The sequence below is a fragment of the Hyaena hyaena genome, unplaced genomic scaffold (genome assembly GCF_003009895.1).
Source record: "Hyaena hyaena isolate Hyena2069 unplaced genomic scaffold, ASM300989v1 scaffold_500, whole genome shotgun sequence".
Taxonomy (NCBI): domain Eukaryota; kingdom Metazoa; phylum Chordata; class Mammalia; order Carnivora; family Hyaenidae; genus Hyaena; species Hyaena hyaena.
In genome coordinates, this window is record NW_024081133.1 from 963,749 (window position 1) to 986,589 (window position 22,841).

General features: G+C 38.8%; 1 protein-coding gene across 4 annotated transcripts in view; it reads right to left on the reverse strand.

The window, feature by feature from the left end:
- FAM118B (family with sequence similarity 118 member B) overlaps positions 1 to 22,841 on the reverse strand; it is a 46,286-nt gene that overhangs the window by 1,984 nt on the left and 21,461 nt on the right. For all 4 annotated transcript variants that reach the window (XM_039254893.1, XM_039254890.1, XM_039254891.1 and 1 more), the window contains exons 2-6: positions 20,651 to 20,743; positions 16,304 to 16,556; positions 7,619 to 7,846; positions 5,394 to 5,522; positions 3,826 to 4,111 (exon numbers count right to left, since the gene is read on the reverse strand). In XM_039254893.1, the coding sequence (XP_039110824.1) occupies positions 3,826 to 4,111; positions 5,394 to 5,522; positions 7,619 to 7,846; positions 16,304 to 16,556; positions 20,651 to 20,736 (982 nt within the window). In that variant the 5' untranslated portion in view covers positions 20,737 to 20,743. The remainder of the gene's footprint in view (positions 1 to 3,825; positions 4,112 to 5,393; positions 5,523 to 7,618; positions 7,847 to 16,303; positions 16,557 to 20,650; positions 20,744 to 22,841) is intronic.

Consider the following 22,841-nt stretch of genomic DNA (forward strand, 5'->3'; position numbering starts at 1 on the left):
CTCATTCCTTTGACTAGTGATTATACTATGAACCCATCCTAAGGATATTACTGGCAAAAGGAAAAACTACATAAAGATGAAGATATAAATCATCACAACAATACTTAAAATAGAAAAAACTAGAAGAATGCTAACATAGGGGACAAATAAGGTAAATTAACACCCCCACTGGATTATGACACAGCCATTAAAAATAGTGGTTATGAAAACTAGCCATGTGGGAAAATGTAGATGTACCACTGAATAAAAAATGTACCAAGACTACGTATACTTTGTTTACAACTATGACAAAATGTACAGGGAAAATCGCTAATTAGAAATATACCAAAATAACTGCTTGTATTATGATAATGAATTATAAAAGAATTATTTTTCCTTTCCCCATTACTTGATTTTTCTGAAATAAATGTACTAGATCCTACAGAATCATTTGAATCCAAGTAAATTTCACTATGCAAAAGCAAGTACAGTACAATGCCAGGAATTGTACTGAGAATGAAACCCAATTTCATTCTCAAAATGAAATCATGTTTTTAACCTAAAACTACTTGGCTAGATTTCAAATCACAAACTCAGTTGACCACTCGAATAAAGCCCCCTGGCAATACTGAAAATCCTTCATTTTTAAAAAAGTTCAGAATACCCAACTGAGTGATCATTTTGGGGAAAGCCGCTTTGGGAGGAAGCCCTCGCAGCTAATAGAATTTGTGCCACTCTACATACTTCTGATGATTTTTGTCAAGGAACGATTTTGTTTAACAGAACAGGTGACCAGGGGGATTTTGTTATTGTTTTTTAACTTTAGCATCATCCCTGGGTAGAAGATCTCAAAATGCAGATCAACAAAAATATGCAGAGCTTGGGTAGGTACCTCTTGTTCAATTCCAACAGAATATGCTCTGTGGAAAAGCCTACTGAAAAGTCCTAAATGTGGGCCAACAACAGGAGAGTCTGAAACACGGCAGGACAGCAGAAAACGCATCCCCAAGAATGAATAGCAAATTGTTTTCACAAAAGAGACAAACCCAATGGTTTGTCTTTTGAAAGGCCTTTCTAAAAACCATAAAAAATCCTACAAAAGAACACAGCCAGTAACTTCTCTGACACTGGCCATAGCAACTTCTTTCTACGTAGGTCTCCTGAGGCAAGGGAAACAAAAGCAAAAATAAAATATTGGGGATACATCAAAATAAAAAGCTTCTGCACAGCAAAAGAAAGGCAAAACTAAAAGGCAACCTACTGAATGCAGCAGAAGACATTTGCAAATGACATATCTGATAAAGAGCTGTATCCAAAATATATAAAGAACTTATAAAACTCAACACAGCCAACTCCCCCCGCCCTTTCAAATAATCCAACTGTCTTTTAATTGGGCAGAAGGGGCACCTGGGTGGCTCAGTCAGCTGAGCATCCGACTTCAGCTCAGGTCATGATCTCACGGTCTGTGAGTTCGAGCCCCACATTGGGCTCTGTGCTAACAGCTCAGAGCCTGGAGCCTGCTTCCAATTCTGTGTCTCCCTCTTTCTCTGCCCCTCTGCCACTTGCGCTCTGTCTCTCTCAAAAACCAAATAAACAAAAAAAACATTAAAGAAAACAAACAGGCAGAAGAGATGAACAGACATTTCTCCAAGGACGACCTATAGATCGCCAACAGATACATGAAAAGATGTTCACCATCACTTACCATCAGGGAAATACACATCAGAACTAAAATGAGATATTACCTCACACCTGTCAGACCGACTAAAATCAACAAAAGAAACAAAAGGTGTTGAGAGGAGATAGAGAAAAAGGAACTCTTGTGCACTGTTGGTGGGAATGGAAAACTGGGGCAGCCATTGTGGAAAGCAGTGCAGAGGTTCCTCAAAAAGTTAAAATTAGAACTACCCTATGACGCAGCCATCACACTACTGGGTACAACACTAATTCCAAGGGATACATGTTTGTAGCAGGAGTATTTATAATAGCCAGGATATGGAAGTAGCCCAAGTGTCTATCACTTGCTGAATGGATAAAGGTGTGTGTGTGTGTGAGTGCGCGCGCGCTGGAATATTACTCAGCCATAAAAAGAATAAAATCTTGTCATTAGCAATCATATGGATGAAGCTAGAGAGTATAATGCTGAGCAAAATAAGTCAGAGAAAGACAAATACCATATGATCGCAGTCGTGTAATTTAAGAAACAAAAAAGCAAACAAAGGGGGCAAAAAGAGAGACACAAATCACAAAACAGATTCTTACCTACAGAGAATCAACTCAGAGTGGGTGAGGGGATGGGTGAAATAGGTGATGGGGATTAAGGAGTGTACGTGAGGTGATGAGCACTGGGTGATGTATGAAAGTGATAAATCGCTCTACTGTACATGTGAAACTGATATAACACTGTGTGTTACCTGGAATTAAAATAAAAACATTTAAAAAGGGAGCTTCTGGGGCACCTGGGTGGCTCAGTCGGTTAAGCATCTGACTCTTGGTTTCATTTCAGGTCATAACCTCAGTTTGTGAGTTCGAGCCCCACATTGGGCTCTGTGCTGACAGTGTGGAGCCTGCTTGGGATTCTCTCTCTCTCTCTCTCTCTCTCTCTCTCTCTCACTCGTCCCCCTAAATCTCTGTCCCTCTCCTGCTCTGTCTCAAAATAAATAAGTAAAATTGAAAAAAAAAAAAAAAGGGGGGGGTTCTAAAGTCTTTGGGAGAAAGGGTTGACCTTGCTTTTTTTGTGTTTAGTTGTGGTGATGCCGTTTACAAGCCAAAGCATAGCCATTGATGTATAAGAGCTTGTAGAACTTCTCATTATAGGAGAGTTCCACTTGAAGCAACGTGATTCAGAAAAGAAATCAGGGAATAATAAAAGATTTAGGAAAAGTTCTATATTAAAATTACCTATAATTTATTAGGCCCCCCTAACATGCATTCATATTGACAATGAAAATACATATGAACATATAACTTTTCAAGAATATATACTACATATGACAACAAAGTTTTATTGTTTTTGTTCTTTTTTTTTTATATCTGAGAGAGAGAGAGAGGGCTCACACCAGTGGGGAAGAGGGGCAGAGGGAAAGAATCAGAGCTCGATCCCATAAACTCCCGATCATGACCTGAGCCCAAATCAAGAGTCAGACACTTGACTGAGACTGAGCCACCCAGGAGCTCCTATTTTTTATTATTTTTTAAAAACTTTAATATTTATTTTTGAGAAGAGAGAGACCGAGAACGAACAAGGGAGGGCAGAGAGAGAGTGAGACACAGAATCTGAAGCAGGCTCCAGATGTGGGGCTCGAACCCATAAACTGTGAAATCATGACCTGGGCCGAAGTCAGACGCTTAACAGACTGAGCCACCCAGGCATCCCAATTTTTTTATTTTTTAAAGTTTATTTAATTTGAGAGAGACAGAGACAGCGTGAATGGGAGGGGCAGAGAGAGTGTAAGAATCCTAAGCAGGCTCCGCACTCCCAGCACAACACAGAGCCCAATGTGGGACCTGAACTCACGAAACCATGAGATCATGACGTGAGCCAAAACCAAGAGTCAGACACTTAACAGACTGAGCCACCCAGCCGCCCCGAAATCTAAATTTTAATTGCATTTCACAGACATTTAGTGAGGCTGAATATTTTTTTATTTTTCTCACTTCTATATTAAACTACCTGAATATGTCTTGGTCCACTTTCCTAATACCCAAATCACATTTTAGTCTAACCCGAAGACTATGTTCTTCCTTCATAATATGGTTGGGATTATAGTCCTTGTGTTGGTAATGATTTTACTCATCACAATACATAAAAGGAGCTGCTACTCTCAGTCTTGAAATACATCTTACCTGATCTACCCCTTGTGGAGATCTCACATGTCAGTCGCTTGAAATATTCTGGGAGATCAGCATATTCATTTCCATAGGAGATGACCTTAATTCCTTTGTCCAGCATGTTTTCTCGAAGCTTCTTGAACTCATCCACATCACCTCTCCGAACCAGCATGAAATGTTCTAAGTCAGATTTATGCTTCACAGCCTCCAGAAAAAGGGCTTGGAAAGTGGTGTCATCCACAGTCCAGCCACAGCCCAGGAAAAGAAATGACTTGTTCTCATACAGTTTCTGAATCTCTCTCTTGCAGGAAAAGAAACAACATATTAAACAACACTGTGAGTACACACACAAGGACACAAGGCATGTCCAAAACAAAAAAGTCAACAGGCTCACAACTACTACAATTGGCAGACTGTGATGAGCACTTAACGAAAATTTAAGAAGGTATATTCATTCCACAAAGGAGTCTGATCTTGTTTATTCCTATAAGTTGATGACTAGTCTAAAATTTTACCTCTACCCAGCATTCCACTACTCTCTATTCAGGCTTTCACTGGGCTGACACTGGTCTATTGGCTATATACCTACATGCCCAGAGGCCATAAGGCAATGAGAAATGTTCAGTATCTCTTACTCTTTCCATTTTCTGGATCATATTTTCTTTTTTGCTTTACAAACTGAACCAAGGATCACCAGGTAAGATCATTCCATCACCAGATTTGCTCAAAAAGAGTCTGAGACACTTAGAACATCAATATGTGTGTATATGTACATATAAATACATCAGAAAGGATTCTGCTTAAGGGATCACTCAATGTCAATAATGGATGCAATTAAAACCAATGTCAGGGAAAGCACAGGTGAAAAAAAGTCCCTCATGCTTTTCCTGGTCTTTCTTTTGCTACATTAGGTAAAGATACTATCATCCAGTCCTGAAAACAGTCAATATATACCATTCTCAGAGTTGCAGAGTTGGGGACCAGTGAATTTTCCCCACATATCCCTGGCCAGCGAGTGTTTCTGGTATTCACACATACATATGAACAAGACTAAAATTTGTGTCCCCCAAACGCAACAAGCTTTTCTATCACCCCATTTAAATTTATTCACTTTTTTGCACTGAGCCATAAGTGTAAGTGTGATAATTCAATACAAAATATAAGCCCATCACCATTCACACACAGTCTCTTTAGAATGTATGTTCTAGGAGCGATTGGTCAGTAAAAAGGTGCATAAATTGTTTTTGTCCGAGAGAGGGTTATTAATACTACATCACACCAAATGATGATGAAGGGTAATAACATATTCTCTGTCTGCAAGGATGATGCCAATGACAGAGTGCCATCTGCTGGCTGTCAATCAAGAAAAAGTAAAATCCTTCAGGTCTTATGCCTGAAGAGACGAAGAGACGTTCCACAATTTCTAAGATGGCCTGCACAACCACAAGCTACGAAGCACAGAAAGAATGTTTAAACTTCCAATTTTAACTCCTGGGGACAATGTTATCTCATGAAGACCAACAGTACACTTCGAGGTTTCCCAGGAAGGCCTTGTTGAGACCAGCGAGATCAGTACTACTCACCATAACCTCGGTGTTCCTGAGCACGTTCTGATACCCAGCTGGATGCAGGACAATGCCACTAGGATTGGTGTAGACTCCATGGATATGTAAGACGCTCAGCTTCCGCTTCTCCTGAGCCCACTCTAGAACCTGCATAACACAAAAACACCTCAACCAGGTTGGCAGGGCTGAGCACCTGCTTAAAGGTCCCCACAGGGAAGAGGCTGTTTGATGGATTAGGCTGCTGACCTAACTCTTTATATCATAGGGCAAGAATGCAAAACCCAGTGTGGCCTCAGTTTCCATTTCAGGTATGGCTCTTAGGACTGATGGCAGCCACGTCTGGGAACTTCTCTTTGGAAGTAACTATCAAAAATGAGAGATTACGTGTCATCATGTGCAGAAACGACACAGCTCCTACCTCTAGTGAGATACACGACAGCCATGGATGGCCGTTTCAGTTCTGATCCCCAAGATTCTTGTGTCCAGGTCCCGTGTAGTCCCTTCTCACACTCACTATAGGTTTGGCCACTGCCCTGCTTCAGCCAATGGAGTGTTAGCAAACACAACACACGCAGCAACTTGAAAAATGTTGGCACGAGTCTTTCTTTTTTGCTGCTTTTGGAACCCAGTGACCATGTGAAGCAGCCTCAGCTGGCCTGCTAGAGATGTCTGGCCAAGCCAAGTGCCTGCACCACCGAAGTAGAGGCAAGGCCATCCGACACTACCCAGCCTTAGTGTAACCTTCAGGTAACTGCAACCATGTGGGTAACCATGTGGGTAAAACCAGCAGGACTGCCCAGTTGAGCCTCTAAGCCCAGCTCAAATCACTCATTCACATTATCATGTGCAAATAAAATGTTTGAAGCTCCAGGCTTTTAGGGTGGTTTCTTATGTAGCTGATAAACAACTGAGGAAACACTTCAGACACCTGAGTTACCTCAAAGGCTACCAATGAAGAACGATCACTTAGTGACAATGGCAATAATAGCCACCTGTGGATGCCATTGTTCCATGGACTCAAGGCCCTGAGAAAGCATAATTTTCTTCTCTTACCATTCTAGAGAAATTAGGTATGGGTCAGGAAAAATAGTAAAGAGGCAGAGAGATACTGAGTCTGAATATCACTAGGGCCCATTCTGACTACCAGGCAATGGCTTTAGCCACTAGACTTCGACATGGCCATCACGTGAACTAAAAATACCAAGCAAATCTTGAGGTTCCACGATGAAAATGAGAAAGAAGTAGTTAGCAAGTCTGTTACATATTCTTAACATCTGATTTCCTTACGAAACCTGACTTTGAGGTCAGCAAAATCACGAGAAATTTCAAGAATGGTACAGTAGCCACTACTCTGGCAGAGGCAGTGGACTGGGAAGATGAATGCCAGCAGGTGAAACCCTGTTCTATCCAAACTCTAGTTATTTGGCCTCTAGGTGGGACACAAAGGCAGGTTCCTTGAAAAACAAAGTGTAGAAGGAAAATTACAAAAGTACAAAGCAGGGCATGAGAAACCTGGTGGCATTTCACAACCTTGTTTTTTCTTTTACTTTTCCTTCTTCAATCACGTCTCTGACATCTTTTTATGGTGATACAAATATTTTCCCTTTCATGGCTTCACCGTATTTCAACAATTAAGTAAATGCTGGTGTATCTACAGAATCTCCTATTGATGCTAGAGTTCAAATTACAAACTCAAGTGACCATTCTAATAAAAAAGCCTTATCTTATTAGTTGACCTAATATCATGGTAAGTGGTTTAGGTACAGTATGAACTATATTAAAAAAAAAAAAGTCTCCTGAGGTTTCCCCTGACATTACCTTTACCCAGTATCACTTTGCTTTAAAGTTGCTCTTACAGACATCATAAAGTAGTTTTCATACATTTCCAATAGATGTCATGAAGAATATATCCTAAGAGAGAACTCTAAATCAGTATTACACTCACCTGATAGTTGCAAATGTGAGAGAGATCTTACAGTTGAAATGACTTTCTATAACCTTGCTTTGAAATTCAGTGAAATTGTCAAAACTCACAGAACTGAACACTTTCAAGATCTGTGCATTTTACTTCATGTTGATTTTATCTCAGAAATCAAAAAAATAAATACCCAACCAAAGACAAGAATCTTCCCTTCTACCTCAACATAAATACCAGTAAGTGTATAATATACCAACTAGAAAACAGTTTTTTCTGAAGATACAACCCACTAGCCTGAAGAAAAGACTAATCCTTTACTTTTTACCTTTTTCTCATCAGTAAGGTCAAGGGATTCGAGTTGTTTTCCCTGATCTGCTGCATACAGTTCCAGGAGATTATCAAAATTTGTAGTTAATACTAGGGCTCCATTTTCCATCAGGTGGAGGACTGACTGAAGGAGCTGTTTTCCAGAATCTTCCATCTTTGACTCCAAGTCATCAAATACTTCATATAAACAGTCTTTGAAAAATGTGGATCGAACATTACTAGTTCTCTGGGGAGGGATTTGAAAGAGAAAAATTAATTCTAGGTGTTTTGGTAGGTCACTTGTTTCAATTACAATTATATAACAAATTTTTGAAGAGAACATTCTGTACTTAAAATAAGGATAAAATACTATCTACCTCAAAGAGTTTTAAGAAGAATAGGATGATACATGCCAAGTGCTTAGCACTTAATAAGTGATTGATGCTATTACATCATATGCAAAAAAACCTTAGTTCTCTAAATAAGCATTTTCATAGATTAAAAGTTCTAAAATGTGGTGTAGTGTCTCTTTTTCTAATCCTCGGTGCTTTTTACAGATGCTATGGATTTAGGAAAAACTGATTACTTTCTTTCTCTCTGCCTGTTTTTTTCCCCTAGCATAATTCAGGAATTCATTTACAGATATGCTAGGAAAAATATTTCGTATATAGCAAAGGTTATCGAAATTGTGCATTTGCCAATAGTAAAAAAATAGAACTCATTAATGAGTTCTAAACAGACTTCCTATTTCTTTACCTATGGTTTATCTGAATAAGTACTCTCCCAGGTTCATTCTGAATGTATGTAAATGTCAAGAACTAATGAGAAAATATAATACAAACCTCAGGTAGGAAGGTGGCTTTAATTTTTTTTTAATTATTATTTTTTAATTAAAATTTTTTTAATGTTTATTATTTTTGAGAGACAGAGCACGAGTGGGGGAGGGGCAGAGAGAAAGGGAGACACAGAATCCAAAGCAGGCTCCAGGCCCTGAGCTGTCAGCAGAGAGCCTGATGCTGGGCTCGAACCCATGAACCACGATATCATGACCTGAGCCGAAGTCAGACACTTAACCAGACACTTAACCAACTGAGCCACCAAGGTGCCCCAGGAAGGTGGCTTTATAACTTAAAAGACACAGTGGCCCCAGGGACACAGGAATTTCAAAGGGGAAGGTAGCTATGTAATGTGCTACAATAAATGTCTGATCCCTATCTTGTTCCTGCAATACCGTTTCATTAGATAATATCAGAGTAAGAATCAGTTCATAAAGGCCCCAATATTCCCCATTCAACCTCCATGCAATTGCAATTAGCTGCTAGACACATAGATAATGGGCTCGTCCTGTTTTTCCTCAAAGTGGTCCCCCACCTTCCTGGTTTCCTTTGTGTATCTTTCTAATAGCACAATATTCAGAGAAAAATCTGTTTCCATGGAACCACATAAGCACATTCATAAAATACACTTCCATTTGCCAAGTTCTTCTCCTAAAGTTTCCAGGCATTTTTAAAAACTATCCATTCTTTAAAAATCATACCTACTAAAAAATGGTAAATATTTAAACTGTAGAAAAACTAGAGCGCAGAGGTGAACAGCACCTCTATTTGATAGTGAGACACCCCGAAGTTTATCTTGTCTGTCAATCACTATTTCATGCTGCATCTACCACTAGACAGGCTTCTTATTATACCTTATCGTCAATGGACTCACAGATCCTCTTATAGGACTAACTAGATGCTAGAGACCATATTCATGTGACTAAGAATGTGGCTCATGTTTTTTAACCTGTCCATTTTCATTACATAATGGCATTAATAATTACATCACATTCTAGCAACAAAGAGACAACCAACTGGAGACTCTTAACACTTTATCAGAATGAACAATCTGATCAGAAACTGTGAAGAATGTACAACCCATTTACCCTACAGTCTTGCAGTCCCATTTTGAGGAATATATCCCACAGATATACTTCAAACAAATGAAATGACATACACAAGGTTATCACTGCTCTGTTACTTATAGCAGTAAAAAACTGGAAACAAGCAAAGTATCCAGATGTAGGAGACTGCTATGGCCAAGAACCCATACAAAGGAGGCTGGTATGGAAAGATCTCCAGATTATACTGTTAAGTAAAACAAACAAGGTGCAGAACAGTACCTTTAGCATGGGGTGCCTGGGTGGCTTACTTGGTTAAGCTCAGGTCACGATCTCTTGGTTCATGAGTTTGAGCCCCACATCAGGCTCTGTGCTGACGTCACGAAGCCTGCTTAGGATTTTCTCTCTCACTGTCTCTCTGCCCCTCCTGTGCTCTCTCTCTCTCTCTCTCTCAAAATAAATAAATAATCTTAAAACTAATCTATTTAAAAAATAAAAAAAGAATGGACCTGTTGACATGGGGGATGGAGGTGGTGGTGAGGTAAGAATATCTCCTTGTTTTATGAAGAGGAACACTGGAAGGACACCCAAAAAGCTAGTAAGACTGGTGACCCCTGGGGGAGGGGTGAGTGTTTGGGAAGAGGAGGGAGACAAAGACATGGTGGAAATGCAATGCTGCAATCTATGTAAATCTTTTTAATCATTTTGGTTTCCAAAGTGTGTGTAAATAATACCTAGTCAAAAAAGCAAAATTCAGTCTCAAATTAAATAAAAACTACAGTGATATTAAAAACTTCCTTATTGTATTTTATATCTTCATTTTGTACTCTGATTCATACACACACAGTTATATAATACTGTATTCTAGAGCCAGTTAATCATTATGCACACAGATAAAAACACCTGAGTATACAATCCGGTAATCAGGAGTATGGAATATTTCCTTGCTCCTACGGAAAGAAATACAAAAGGTCAAAGCCTGGGAATAAATGTTATAGGTCATTTATTTCAGTTAACCATCTCTTAGTTCGATTTCTTTAAGTTATCACATCTTGCGTATCAACACCGAGAGGAAGGAAAGAGACTTCTGCAGCTGTACTGATTTCCTCAGACTTTAAAACGAACATTTCTCTCTCTGGAAGCATGTGACCCTAGAACTAAATTTCCCACCAGCAGTCTAAGCAAAGACAAAGGAATAAAAACAAACAAGGAGGTCCCATGGTCAAAAGGAAATGCCAAACTCCTACGCAATTTTATGGACATGTTCTCATTCATTTAAAACAGTGAACTGAATCCAAAGCTACTTCATTTCCTTTTACCCTGTAACTCTCATCATTCTGATGCCAGATACAGTAAAAAACAAAATCCTGACTCTTTCCCACCAAGGTTATTACCATTTATAGTGCATTTACTATGTTCCAAACACTTTATATACATTATTTCACATGGGTTAAGTAGTATTAGCCCAGTGTTTACAGGTGCAAAAATAGACTCTGAGGAGTTCAGTGATTTTCCCAGGCTCCCAGTTCATTTAAATGCCAAGACTGATTCTGAAACCCAAGTAGTTCTCTCCACTGAATGTACAATGTCCCTATAAGAAACTGGCCCAGTAGACAGGTCTATTAACACTGCCATATCACTGCTGTTAGAGTCTTTTAAAAAAAGGAAGAAAAAAAAAGGGACATTTTCAAAACATGTAAAAGTAAAAAGAGCATAATGCCCCCTGTAGACCCATCATCCAGTTTCAACAATTACTGCACATGGCCCATCTTACTTAACCTAAGCTCCCCTCTACCCCTATATCACACCCCTGCCACCTTCTCCACTTCATGGAATTTTTTCTGAAGCAATTCCCAAGCATCATTTCATACAGATACTTCAATAGTTCCTTAAAAGATAAGGACTCCCCTTTACATAGAAAACAAAACTGCAATACCACCTATCGCACCCCCCAAAAAATGCAGTAATATTAATTCCTTAATACCAAATACCTAGTGTTAAAATTTCAAAGTTTGTGTGTGTGTCTTTTTAAAATTTTAAGTTTCTTTATTTGAGAGAGAGCACGCATGAGCGAGGGAGGGGCAGAGAGAGGGGAACAAAGGATTCTAAAAAGGCTCTGCGCTGACAGCAGAGAGCCCAATGAGGGGCTCAAACTCAGGAACCATGAGCTCATGACCTGAGCTAAAGTCTGACACTTAACTGACTGAGTCACCCAGGTGCCCAGTGTGTTGTTGTTTTTTTTTTTTTTAAAGCCTCTGGGTTGCCTGTTATTTTTTTCTTACATATCCTCTATTAAAGTGGTTTTCAAGATGTGACCTATGGACCTCATGGATCACTAAGATTCTTTAATGAGTCTGCAAAGTAAAATTATTTTCATAATAACATTAAGGTGATTTTTGTCTTTTAAACTGTGCTATTTCCACTGATGGTACAAAAGCAATGGTGGGTAAAACTTGGTGCCTTAGTGTGAATCCGGACGGTGGGTCCAGGCTGTGCCAGTCATCACTGTATGCTTCACTACCAAAGACTTAAAGTAAAGAAAAAAAATTCAGTTTCCCTTAAGAATGTCCTTAATGAAACAGTAAAAATTATTAACTGTGTTAAACCTTGGCCCTTGAGCACATGTCTGCCTTAAAGTCTGCGTGGAGAAACAGGAGCTATGCACAGACCACTTGTGCTGCAGACGGAGTATGATGGCCATCTACAGGCAACGCACTGGTGTGGTTGAGCTGTAAGCTCGACTGGCCACCTGTTCTCATCAAACATCATTTTTGCTTGAATGAATGACTGACTGACGGACTACAGTTATTCAGACTTGGGTTGTCTCAGGCATTTTTGCAGAAATAAAGGGAGCCTGCCATTTCAAGGAAAACAGCTGATCACTGCTACCATGGCTGCCAATGACAAAAGCTGAAACACCAGAATTTTAGAAAACTTTATTCTGCTACCATGAGTTTGACTGTTTCCAAATACCTCTGTGAGGGATGGTGTTATTAATGGATGCAATTTTGTTGACTCTGTAGTGAAATGTGTCGATATCTAGAAGATATATAAAACTCAGCGAACCAATATTTTCCAAATGACAAATGCATGATGCTGCAAAATGGTGAAAGATGGGGGAAAGATTCATCCTGATGCAAGACGGCAGGGCACCTGGGTGGCTCAGTTGGTTGAGTGTCTGACTTCAGCTCAGGTCATGATCTCGTGGTTCCTGGGTTTGAGCCCTGTATCCAGACTCTCTGCTGTCAGCACAGAGCCCACTTTGGATCCTCTGCCACCCTCTTTCTCTGGCCCTTCCCCACTCACATTCATTCTCTCTCTTCCTCTCTCTCTACCCCCCCCAAAGTAAACAAAAATTTTAAAATAATAAATAAATGCAAGATAGATCGTGGATTTTAATGCAACAAAATAAGAAAAGTTTAGATTCCATATTAATAGAATTATGGATGAATATGGATTTGACTGGAGATTCCATACTGCTATTAATCTTTAGGAAGGAAGCCATCACTTACGGAGTTTTCAGTGTACTATCAATAATAAATATCTGTAATTATCTAAAAATACTATTAAAATACTTTCTTTTTCAACTACGTATCTGTGAGACCTGATTTTTTCCATATACTTAAACTGAAACAACACACACTATATAACACAGGTGTGAGACTTACAACACAGGCATGAGACTAGCGGTTTTCTATTAAGCCAAACCTTAAAAAGATTTGCAGAAGTGTGAAACAATACTATTCTCCTCACTTTTTTTTGTTTGGGAAAATATAATTTTTCAGAAACACATTAGTTATGTTAACACATAACAGGTTTACTGTTACTTTTTTTTAAAACTTTATTTATTTTGAGAGACAGCAGGAGAGGGAAAGAATCTCAAGTAGGCTCTAAACTGTCAGCACAGAGCCCAACGTGGGGCTCCATCCTACAACTGTGACATCACGATCTGAGCTGAAATCAAGAGTTAGACGCTAAACGAACTGAGCCACCCAGGCGCCCCAGTTTATCACTACTTCTAAGTGAACTAATATTTTAAACACTTCTCAATTTTTAACACAGTGAATATTGACAAATATACTCCACATAAACAAAAGTTGTTTGAGAGTCTCAAAAACTTTTAGGCATATAAAGGAGTCTGGAGCCCAAAAAGTTTGATAATTGCTCCTCTAATGCAACAGACACTAACCCACAACTACACTTTCAGGCTAACAGTAAATCTTCATCCGATGAGAATTAGTGACCCCAGTCTTGTATGTCTGGTAGGTATACACTTATTGACACGGACTTTAAATCTCATAACTTTCAATCATAACTCACCCGACTAGCAAAATCATGTTTTCTGTTCTTGGGAGAGCGTGGAAATGGATGAGAGAAGGCTACAGACAAGACAACAGAGTGGCACAGCCTAGTCTGAAACACAACTTCCTCACCCACAGACCAATCTTCCTAGTCCGACACAGTACTCTTTTTTCTTGAGCTCTCTTTCCTTTTTTCTTCTCAGAAAGATAACATTTTTTAAAATTAACTGGCTGACACACTTCCATAACACTTTTCCCTTATATGTTTTGGCTATATACTCTTCTACTGACTTTTTAAATGAGGATAATTTTGGATTTTTTAGACATTAAAAAATTATGTTTTCTTTCCTCCCTCCTCTCAAGCGTACTTTAACAGATATTAAAATAGCCACTCTCACTTTCTATTGATCAGTGTTTGCATCATACTGTTTTCTATCCTTTTACCTTTATTTCTGCAGCTGTACTGAGATACAATTTTCGTAACATACCATTCACTAATTTGAAGTGTAAATTCAGTGATCATTTTTAGATTTACAGATACTGTAACTGTCACTGCAGTCAATTTAGGACATTTCATCATATCAAAAAGAAACCAGGTACTCTTTCAATATCACCCGGCTGCCCTCCATCCACGCTCCCGTCCTTAACAAGTACTATTAGACTTTCTCTAACAGATTTCCCTATTCTGGACATTCTGTATGAATGGAATCATTTAATATGTGGTCTTTTGTAAATGGCTCCCACTTAGCATACATTATACTAAGGTCATTCATGTTGCAGCATGTATCAGTACTGAATCCCCTTTTATTGGCAAGTAGTACGTCATTGTATGAATGTACCACATTTTGTTTATTCATTTGACAGCTGACGGACATCTGGATTATTTCTACCTTTTGACTATTATGAATAATGCTATCAATGTTTGCTTATAGGTTTTTGTTCGAACATATGTTTTCATTTCTCTTGGGTGTATCCAGAAGTGGAACTGCTGGGTCAGATGGTAACTCTATATTTAATTGTTTGAGGAACTGCCAGACTGTGTTCCACATTGTCCACACCATTTCACAATCCCAGCAGTGCATGAGGATTTCAATTTCTCCACATCCTCGCCAACACTTAATTATCTGACCATCTGACTCTGGCCATCCTCGCCCAAGTGAAGTAGCACCTCAGATGGTTCTGATTAGCATACTTTTCATGTGCTTACTGGCCATTTTCCTTGGACTGTCTATTCAAGTTCTTTGCTACTTAAAAATTCAATTATTTACCTTTTTATTATTAAATTATAAAACTTCCTTATATATTCTGGATACTACGCCTTTAGGATATACAGGAGCTGCTAATATTTTCTCCCATTCTGGGTGGCTCTCTTTTCACTTTCTTACAGATAGTGGGCTTTGAGCCTAACAGATTTTATGTTTGGTAAAGCAGTGGATCTATTGTTTCTTTTGTTCTTTATGCTTTTTTGGTGTCATGTCTAAAAAACCGCTGCCAGATCCAAAGTCATTAAGCTTTAAATATATTTTCTTCTAGAGTTTTATAGGTTTAGCTCCATATTTAGGCCTTTAATCCATTTTGAGTTCATTTCTGTATATGGTATCGGACAGAGGTCCCATGAGCCCTTTAAAGCCTATTAATTATTTACATTATTCCAGGTTGGTAACAATTTATCACAACTAAGGATAAGGAAATGAAAAGAGGACGTAAAACATACTAGGTTTCTGAAATGAGTCATGAACCAAGGGGAACTCTTTTATACTAATGCTTAAGGACACTTCTTTCCTACAGGCCCTAGGGCCTGGGAGGAGGGCATGGGAATAAACACTAATAATTTACTTTTTCGTAAGAGATATATTTTCTTCAAAAATATGACTTAAGATTTACAACATGCAAATTAAAAAAATAAGAATTTTAAAATGCACTATAAGCTAACTAACTTAGATATAAACTAAAAAAAAATAAAATAAAAAGATTTACAACATGCTTTGGCTACACTATTATTTCCAAATATATAAATATATTAAATGAAACCTGATTTTGAAGGCATTTTGAAGACAATACAAGACAAGGAGGCCCTTATCATTCAGGATCCTGCAAATCCCTTTGGTAACTTCCCCTAATCTTTACTTCCCCCAACTTTCGAGTCGTATACATATAATCAGTCACCCCTCATAATCGCAGTGCAGCTCTTCAGCCCACAGGTCCTATCCCTGTGCTTTAATAAATCCACCTTTTTGTACTGAAGATGTCTCAAGAATTCCTTCTTGGCCGCAGGCTCTGAGCTCTAACATTCTGACATCACTCAACAACTTCATCACCACCACCACCATCACCACCACTCACACTCACACACACAAATGGGTCAAGATAACTACCCTGAATAGGATCCATAAACAGACATTTTGTGGAAGAGCCAAATGTGATGCAGCTCTACAAACTAGAAATGAATATTCTTATTATATTCGGCCTATGTGCCATGGGTTCAGAAAATATCAAATGCCAGGGTACACAGGAGGATACTCACAGGAGAGAGTTTCTGGATAAGGTCATGGGCAACATGGACAAGGTTTTTGTCTTCATGGAGACATTTCTGAAATTTTCTGCTCTCCTCATCTTCTAGAAGATCAAAATCAATGGCAGCATCCAGCAAGGCCTGGATTAACCCCTTCCAGGACTTTAGGGCAGGAACCTGAGGGGCAACTGCAGCACTAATGCCTGTTCCGATCACCAGCACGAGCTCCCGGGGCTTCTTAGTTTTCAAGCTTGGAAGCAGCTTCCTGAAAAAGCCAAAAAGAGGACTGGGAACATCCAACAGACAGGAGGCACATGGGAGGACTGTTAAAATCACAGTTTTCAGCTATCGCTTTCATAATTGCAAAGAGAAGCACCACCACTTTCTGATATCTCTCCTAAGTATCTTTTTTAAATGTTTATTTTGAGAAAGGAGAGAGAGGGAGAGAGCACGAGGGAAAGAGCACGTGCGCTCATGCTTGGGAGCATGAGCCCCTGGGGGAAGGGTGGGGGGGGCACCGGGGAGGGAGAGAGGGAGGGAGGGGGAGAGAGGGAGAGAGGGGGAGAGAGGGAGAGAGGGAGAGAGGGAGAGAGATCAATCCCAAGCAGGCTCCATGCTGTCAGCACAAAGCCCGATGCGGGGCTTGATCTAAAGAACTGTGAGGTCATGGCCTGAGCCAAAGTCAAGACACTTAACAGGCTGAGCCAGCCAGGTGCCCCATCCTCTCCTGAGTATCTTAAGCAAAAAGACCAGAATATTGTGCCAAGACTTGCTAAAAAACCTATTTCAGGAATCCTAAAAGGCACTCTTAAAATCAATTTTCTCCCTCATAGTCTTCTCAACCTATGAAAACCCACTAATAGTAGGAAAAGATATGATCATATTATAAGCAGAGTTCTACTAACTAAATTATATTTTAAACCAACGCTGAATTTCAGAAAACACAGACTCCAGACAGAAAAGAAATCCACACAAATTAAATTCCCACTGTTGGGAAATATAAAACGAGATGAAAGACAGACAAATTTAAGCCTAGATTTTGTAAACACTATTAAGATAAAATTGAGAATGAGACAGTCAAATATGGAAATAAATTTCACTTCAGTTTTGTTCTGGATATCTTGAGGCCCAAAAAAAGGGAAGAAATAAAGTAGCTAAGAGAACTGTGAAAACACAGGAGCTTCACATTACCTACATAAACAAAAAACTATTCAGCAGCTATGACAAGAAGGGAGAACATTCCTTTCGTAACACGATAAGCACCAGAGTCCTGTTTTGAAGAGACAGCATGAGCACAAGTTTTTGTCTTGGTTCTGCACCCTTCCCCCATCAATCTGGAAACTATATTAAAATCTGTCTGAAATATGTTTATTCACTTTAATTTTTGTCAATGGCAGGTGTTTTCCATTGCCTTTCTCAATCTTTTGTCAAAATTACAAAATAGAAAAAGGATTTGCATTTCGGCAGAACATAAGAAACAGCTTTGGGAAGCCTGTTTCAGGAAAACAAACTTTAGAACTGCCTTCCTTATCTCCAACTCCTGCATTCAGTCATTCAACAACTATGAAAAACCAAGTACTAGAAATAAGGGTAGGCACTAATGATGTTCCTATGAATAAAATCAAGTCCCTAATCTCAAAAGTTTAGTCTACTGGAAAAGACTTGATAATAGATATCAGAAGCCAATGATGAAAAATGAGTTTCAGTTCAAGGGAATTAAGACACTGAAACACAAATAAATACATACAGAAAATTTCTAGAAAGATTCACAAGAACGGTAAATAGTGGTTAACTGGGGATTGGGGAGAATAATGATTTCTACTTTTCACTTGATTGTGCTGTATTATTTGAGTTTTTTACCTCATCCATTATAGGTTTGAGGTGTAATTTTGCCTCACTTTTCATTTCTGATTCTTCCTAAAATCACTAAGTAATTATAAAGTAACTTTTTTAGAAGGCATATATTCATAAAAAACAGAACAGGAAAAGATGACAGCAGACAACACAGGCCCACAAAATTTCAGGAGCTGTAAAGTGAGAGCTGCTTCCCTCTATAGAACTTTGGGAATGTCCAAATAAATCTGAAGGCAGAGGGGCAGGTGGGGCTAAAATAGGGAATTTGCTGCAAGGCTGTCTTAGAAGCAGTTAGAATTCTACGACTGGAGGCTTGCTTTCCAGAGAAGTTGAACCAGAGGGTCCTGTATTTGAGAACACTGTGCACAGCTTGGGGAAGGAGATTAAGTAAAGGGAAGTATATGAAATCCAAGACTCTCCCCTGTCCCCTTCTCCCAGAGGAAGACTCTTGGACACTGGCAGTCAACCTTATACCTGCACCCTATTCCCCATCCACTCATCTTCTTGGGGAAAATGGTGAGCCTGAGAGAAAAGACCCACAGATTCTGATAGGCGGGGATTCTTCCTCAGCTACAGAACCATGCTTGACACCCACAATGAAGCACCAGCGGCCAAGTCAGCACACGCAGATTCTCCAACTGGCTCTTCAGTGTCTTCTCTTAAATATGAGCAAAGAAGGGTCAACTTACATTTGAAGAAAGTCCCCCAACATGAGAGCTACATCTAAACAAACTAGTACATAGAAAGAAACCTGCAGGAAACAAGCAACAATCCCAGAGAGAGAAGAAAAATAGAAAATAAAAGTTATCCCCCATAGATTTAAAAAAAAAATAAAGGCATCTATGAAACATGAACAGAAAGTTATAAAAAAGGATGGGCATGGGGCACCGGAGAGGCTCACTTGGTTAAGCATCTGACTACTGATTTCAGCTCAGGTCATGATCTCGCGGTTCCTGAATTCAAGCCCTGCGTCAGGCTCTGCGCTGACAGTACAGAGGCTGCTTAGGATTCCATATCTCTCCCTGCCCCTCCCCAGCTCTCTCTCTCAAAATAAATAAACTTAGAAAAAAAAGGGGAGGGGGGCTGTGCAAACAAAAATATTTCTTGGAAATTAAAAATAAAAACAAGTAAAACATTCATAGGGTTGGAAGACAATTTCTTGAGAAAGTAGAATGATAAAAACAAAAGCAATAGAAAAACATAAGAAAACTAGTCTTACTCCAGGAGGTCCAATATCTGAATACCAAGAGTTCTAAAAAGACATGATACAGAAAAAACTGTAAAGGAAATTATCAAATAAAAAAATTTTTTCAAAAATGAATTATCAGTAGCCAACTTTGAAAAGCCACCTAATATCTAGACTGATATGAAGGTACATCACTGTGAAATTTCAGGTTGCTGAGAATAAAATAACTATCCTTACAAGTTTCCAATGAAAAAAGAAGAGGTCGCATGACAAAGGACTGGGGATCAGAACAGAGTCCCTATTTTGGCAGAACACTTACTTAGCTGCTAGCAGAGAATAAGCAGTAACTTCAGAACTCTAAGGGCAATGACTTCCTTCCTAGAATTCTACACTCAGCCAAATCCTCAAATAAATGTACAAATATGAAAAAGACATTTGCAAATGTCTCCAAAAACTCTTCTCCTATAAATCCTTACTAAGGAAGCTAATGAGAATATTCTTCAGCAAAATGAAGGACTACACCAAAAAGGGCGACATGATATCTAGGAAAGAGAGGATCCGATACAGGAGAGATGTAAAAGGAATCCTTGAGGTCCTGGAGAAATGCAAACGTCAGCTGTTTGCAGCAGGCCTGGAGAAGTATCCTCAGCAGAACACCGTCCAGAAGGAAAAACCCAGGAAACAACTTAAACTAGTAAATTACTGAGGAGTGCCAGCATATCTAAGAAATTTACTCTTCTGTCACAAAGTTTGAAGATAAATTGACAGGCACATAGAAAACAACGCAAACCAAACAAAAGAGAGAGAAAAAATGGACAAGAAAGTATAATTTCAAAACACCATTAGGCTCACCTATGAATACTATTTATACAGTCCTGCAATGTAACTATTAAAAACTGACTTAACCAAAAATTCTGATATAAAACACGGGGGGGGTGGGGGGTGGAAACATGTGAAGGAGAGACTCCCAAAGAGTAAGCTCAATGCTCATCCCTCTTAACTGGAAAGGGATAAAAACCAAAACACTAAAAAATAGCAGTACATACAAAATATTTAAAAATATGGACGGAATTATTAAAGAAACCAACTTAAGAGCTACAAGTGATTCCCTCTGTAGAGGGACAAGGCATTATAAGCTTTGAAGTACTGCCTTTTAAAATTATTACATTTATGATCTTGATAAAAATAAAAATCGAATCCAAAATAAAAATTATTTAATTTTTATATGAAGGCCAATATTAATTTGTGAAAACACTGGGGTGTACGGCAAGTTTGTTTGGTAATTTATTGTGTTCCTTAGATTCCCTTCCCTTGTTTACCTGGGCTTTTTGGTGGGGGGTGCGCCATCACTGAAGAATCCAAGAATCTTGTCTATATCAGAGGCCTGGCTCCCTGTAGAAGCCATCCAGTTTCTAAAACAGATTAAACACCACAGACCACAATTAGATCTGTAATATATACCATTCAAAATAGCATATACAATTAAACAGTTTTAATGAGCCGTATATCCTAAAGGTGTTCTAGAGGTATCCCCTGCTCAACAGAAATCCACTAATTACTGAGTATCCCAAACTTAAGGAATTATATTCATCCTGAAATGATGACTGGTGCTCCATAGTGTCATCTTGCTTCTGCTTCTGAAGGCTCCCTCCACCCCCTACACCTCCCTGCAAAAACAAAACCCTATGTCAATTCACGTCAATGACTGTCCATCACTTTGTGGAGGCTAAGAAAACCTGTTATTCTCCCATGAGATAGGCTTGGGAAGACTTAAGGGATTAAAAACAACCCATGGATAAGTGTGCTAATATCCCCCAATTATCTACTTACTACTATCAGCTAAAAAAATCACTGGGTCAATAATTTGCTGATTGTTAGACATTCCTTGTTGCTGAACAAGTGTGTCCTCACAGGCAGTGAGACATGTCTCCTTAGCTAAACAGAGGGGACTCCGAGACAGACTGTGAGAAATGGGAAAGGTATGTATTTTCAAGCAAAGATGCATGAAAAAGTGACTGATTGTGCTCAGGTGATGGAATAACTAGCCAAAGAGAATTACCATGAGTTAGAATGAAAACCATAATGAGAAGTTTTAACTGCTCACAATTTTAGTAAATTTGCTACATCGAAGGACCATTAATTCTACAATAGCAGTACTTTAAACAGTGTGTACACACACACAAAAAGACAATACATATTACCAGAATTTGGGGTGCTTTATTATTTCATTATCAATATTTAGAAATAAGTGAATTAATACAAATTATTTCAAGATTACTATTTTATTAGAAAGCTTTTTCGTTATGGAAACATTTTTTTTAGAGTTTGGTGAATTAATTTTTCTGGTAAATAGAAGGCTCAGCTCCTCACCCCATACTGCATCACACATAACGGAATTCTCTGATATCGTAATCACTAGTTAAATAGGAATCTCAAAATCATAAAGTGAGTTAGGAAGTGGACCATCTTTTTAGTCAAATCTTTGATTCTGTTGGTTAGAAAGCTGGGGCTCAGAGAAGACACATAAATTACTTAACTCTGTAAATTGTCTCTTAATAATCATCTGAGAGTTTTGTTATATGTACACGTTCTTAAAGATAAACTCTATTAATTGACCTAAAAAAATTATGTTCTCAAGATTCAAACTCAAATTACTGAACCAGAATCTCTAGAATCTTCAGGAAATTCTTATGATGAGGCAAATAGAAAACAACCAAATGAAACGCAAGCAATTTTTCCTACAATCCAGCTATTTTGTTAAATATAGGGCATTTAACAGAGTAGGCATATACCATATGTCACCTCCCTTCATTTAAATATACAAATCATTTACTAGTCAACACCTTCCCAGTTTATTAAGTTAACCACTATTAAAATATTGAAATATTTCCATTAACTTTTAATTTATGTGAAGTCATTTTCTACTCTAGTCTGGGCTCTAGATTGGAGAAGAGGTTAGAGTTATGAAATACCATTATTATCCTATTTTAGGAACGAGAAACACTGAAGGACAGAAAGGCTGGGTGCCATAATTCAAACCAAGGCAGTCTGCCTTCCAACTCCATGATCTGAACCACTCTTTTACAACCTAAAAGTGTTCTCCAAGTTTTAACGTCTCACCTGTATTTTAAGTAGGCTTCATGCCCAGGGTAGAGCCCAACGTGGGGCTTGAACTCATGACCCTGAGATCAAGATCTGAGCCAAGATCAAGAGTCTGATGCTTAACCGACTGAGCCACCCAGGTGCCCCTGCTGTTTGTTTCTAATTTGCAGGTCAAAACTATCAAAAAAGAAGATCCCACATTCCAGGCAGCAGATTCACACGAAATAACTCTGGGTAATACTTGAGAGCTACTACATGACCAAGCACTCAGGTTATGTAATCATGGGACTCAGCTAAATTCAGAAGCTGAATGAAACAGCTTTGTCTGGTGACAGGTGCTATCTGTTCCGTAGCCCCTGCCACCACTAATCTACCTAGGCTGGTCCTATCATTTTCTCCTGGAAAATG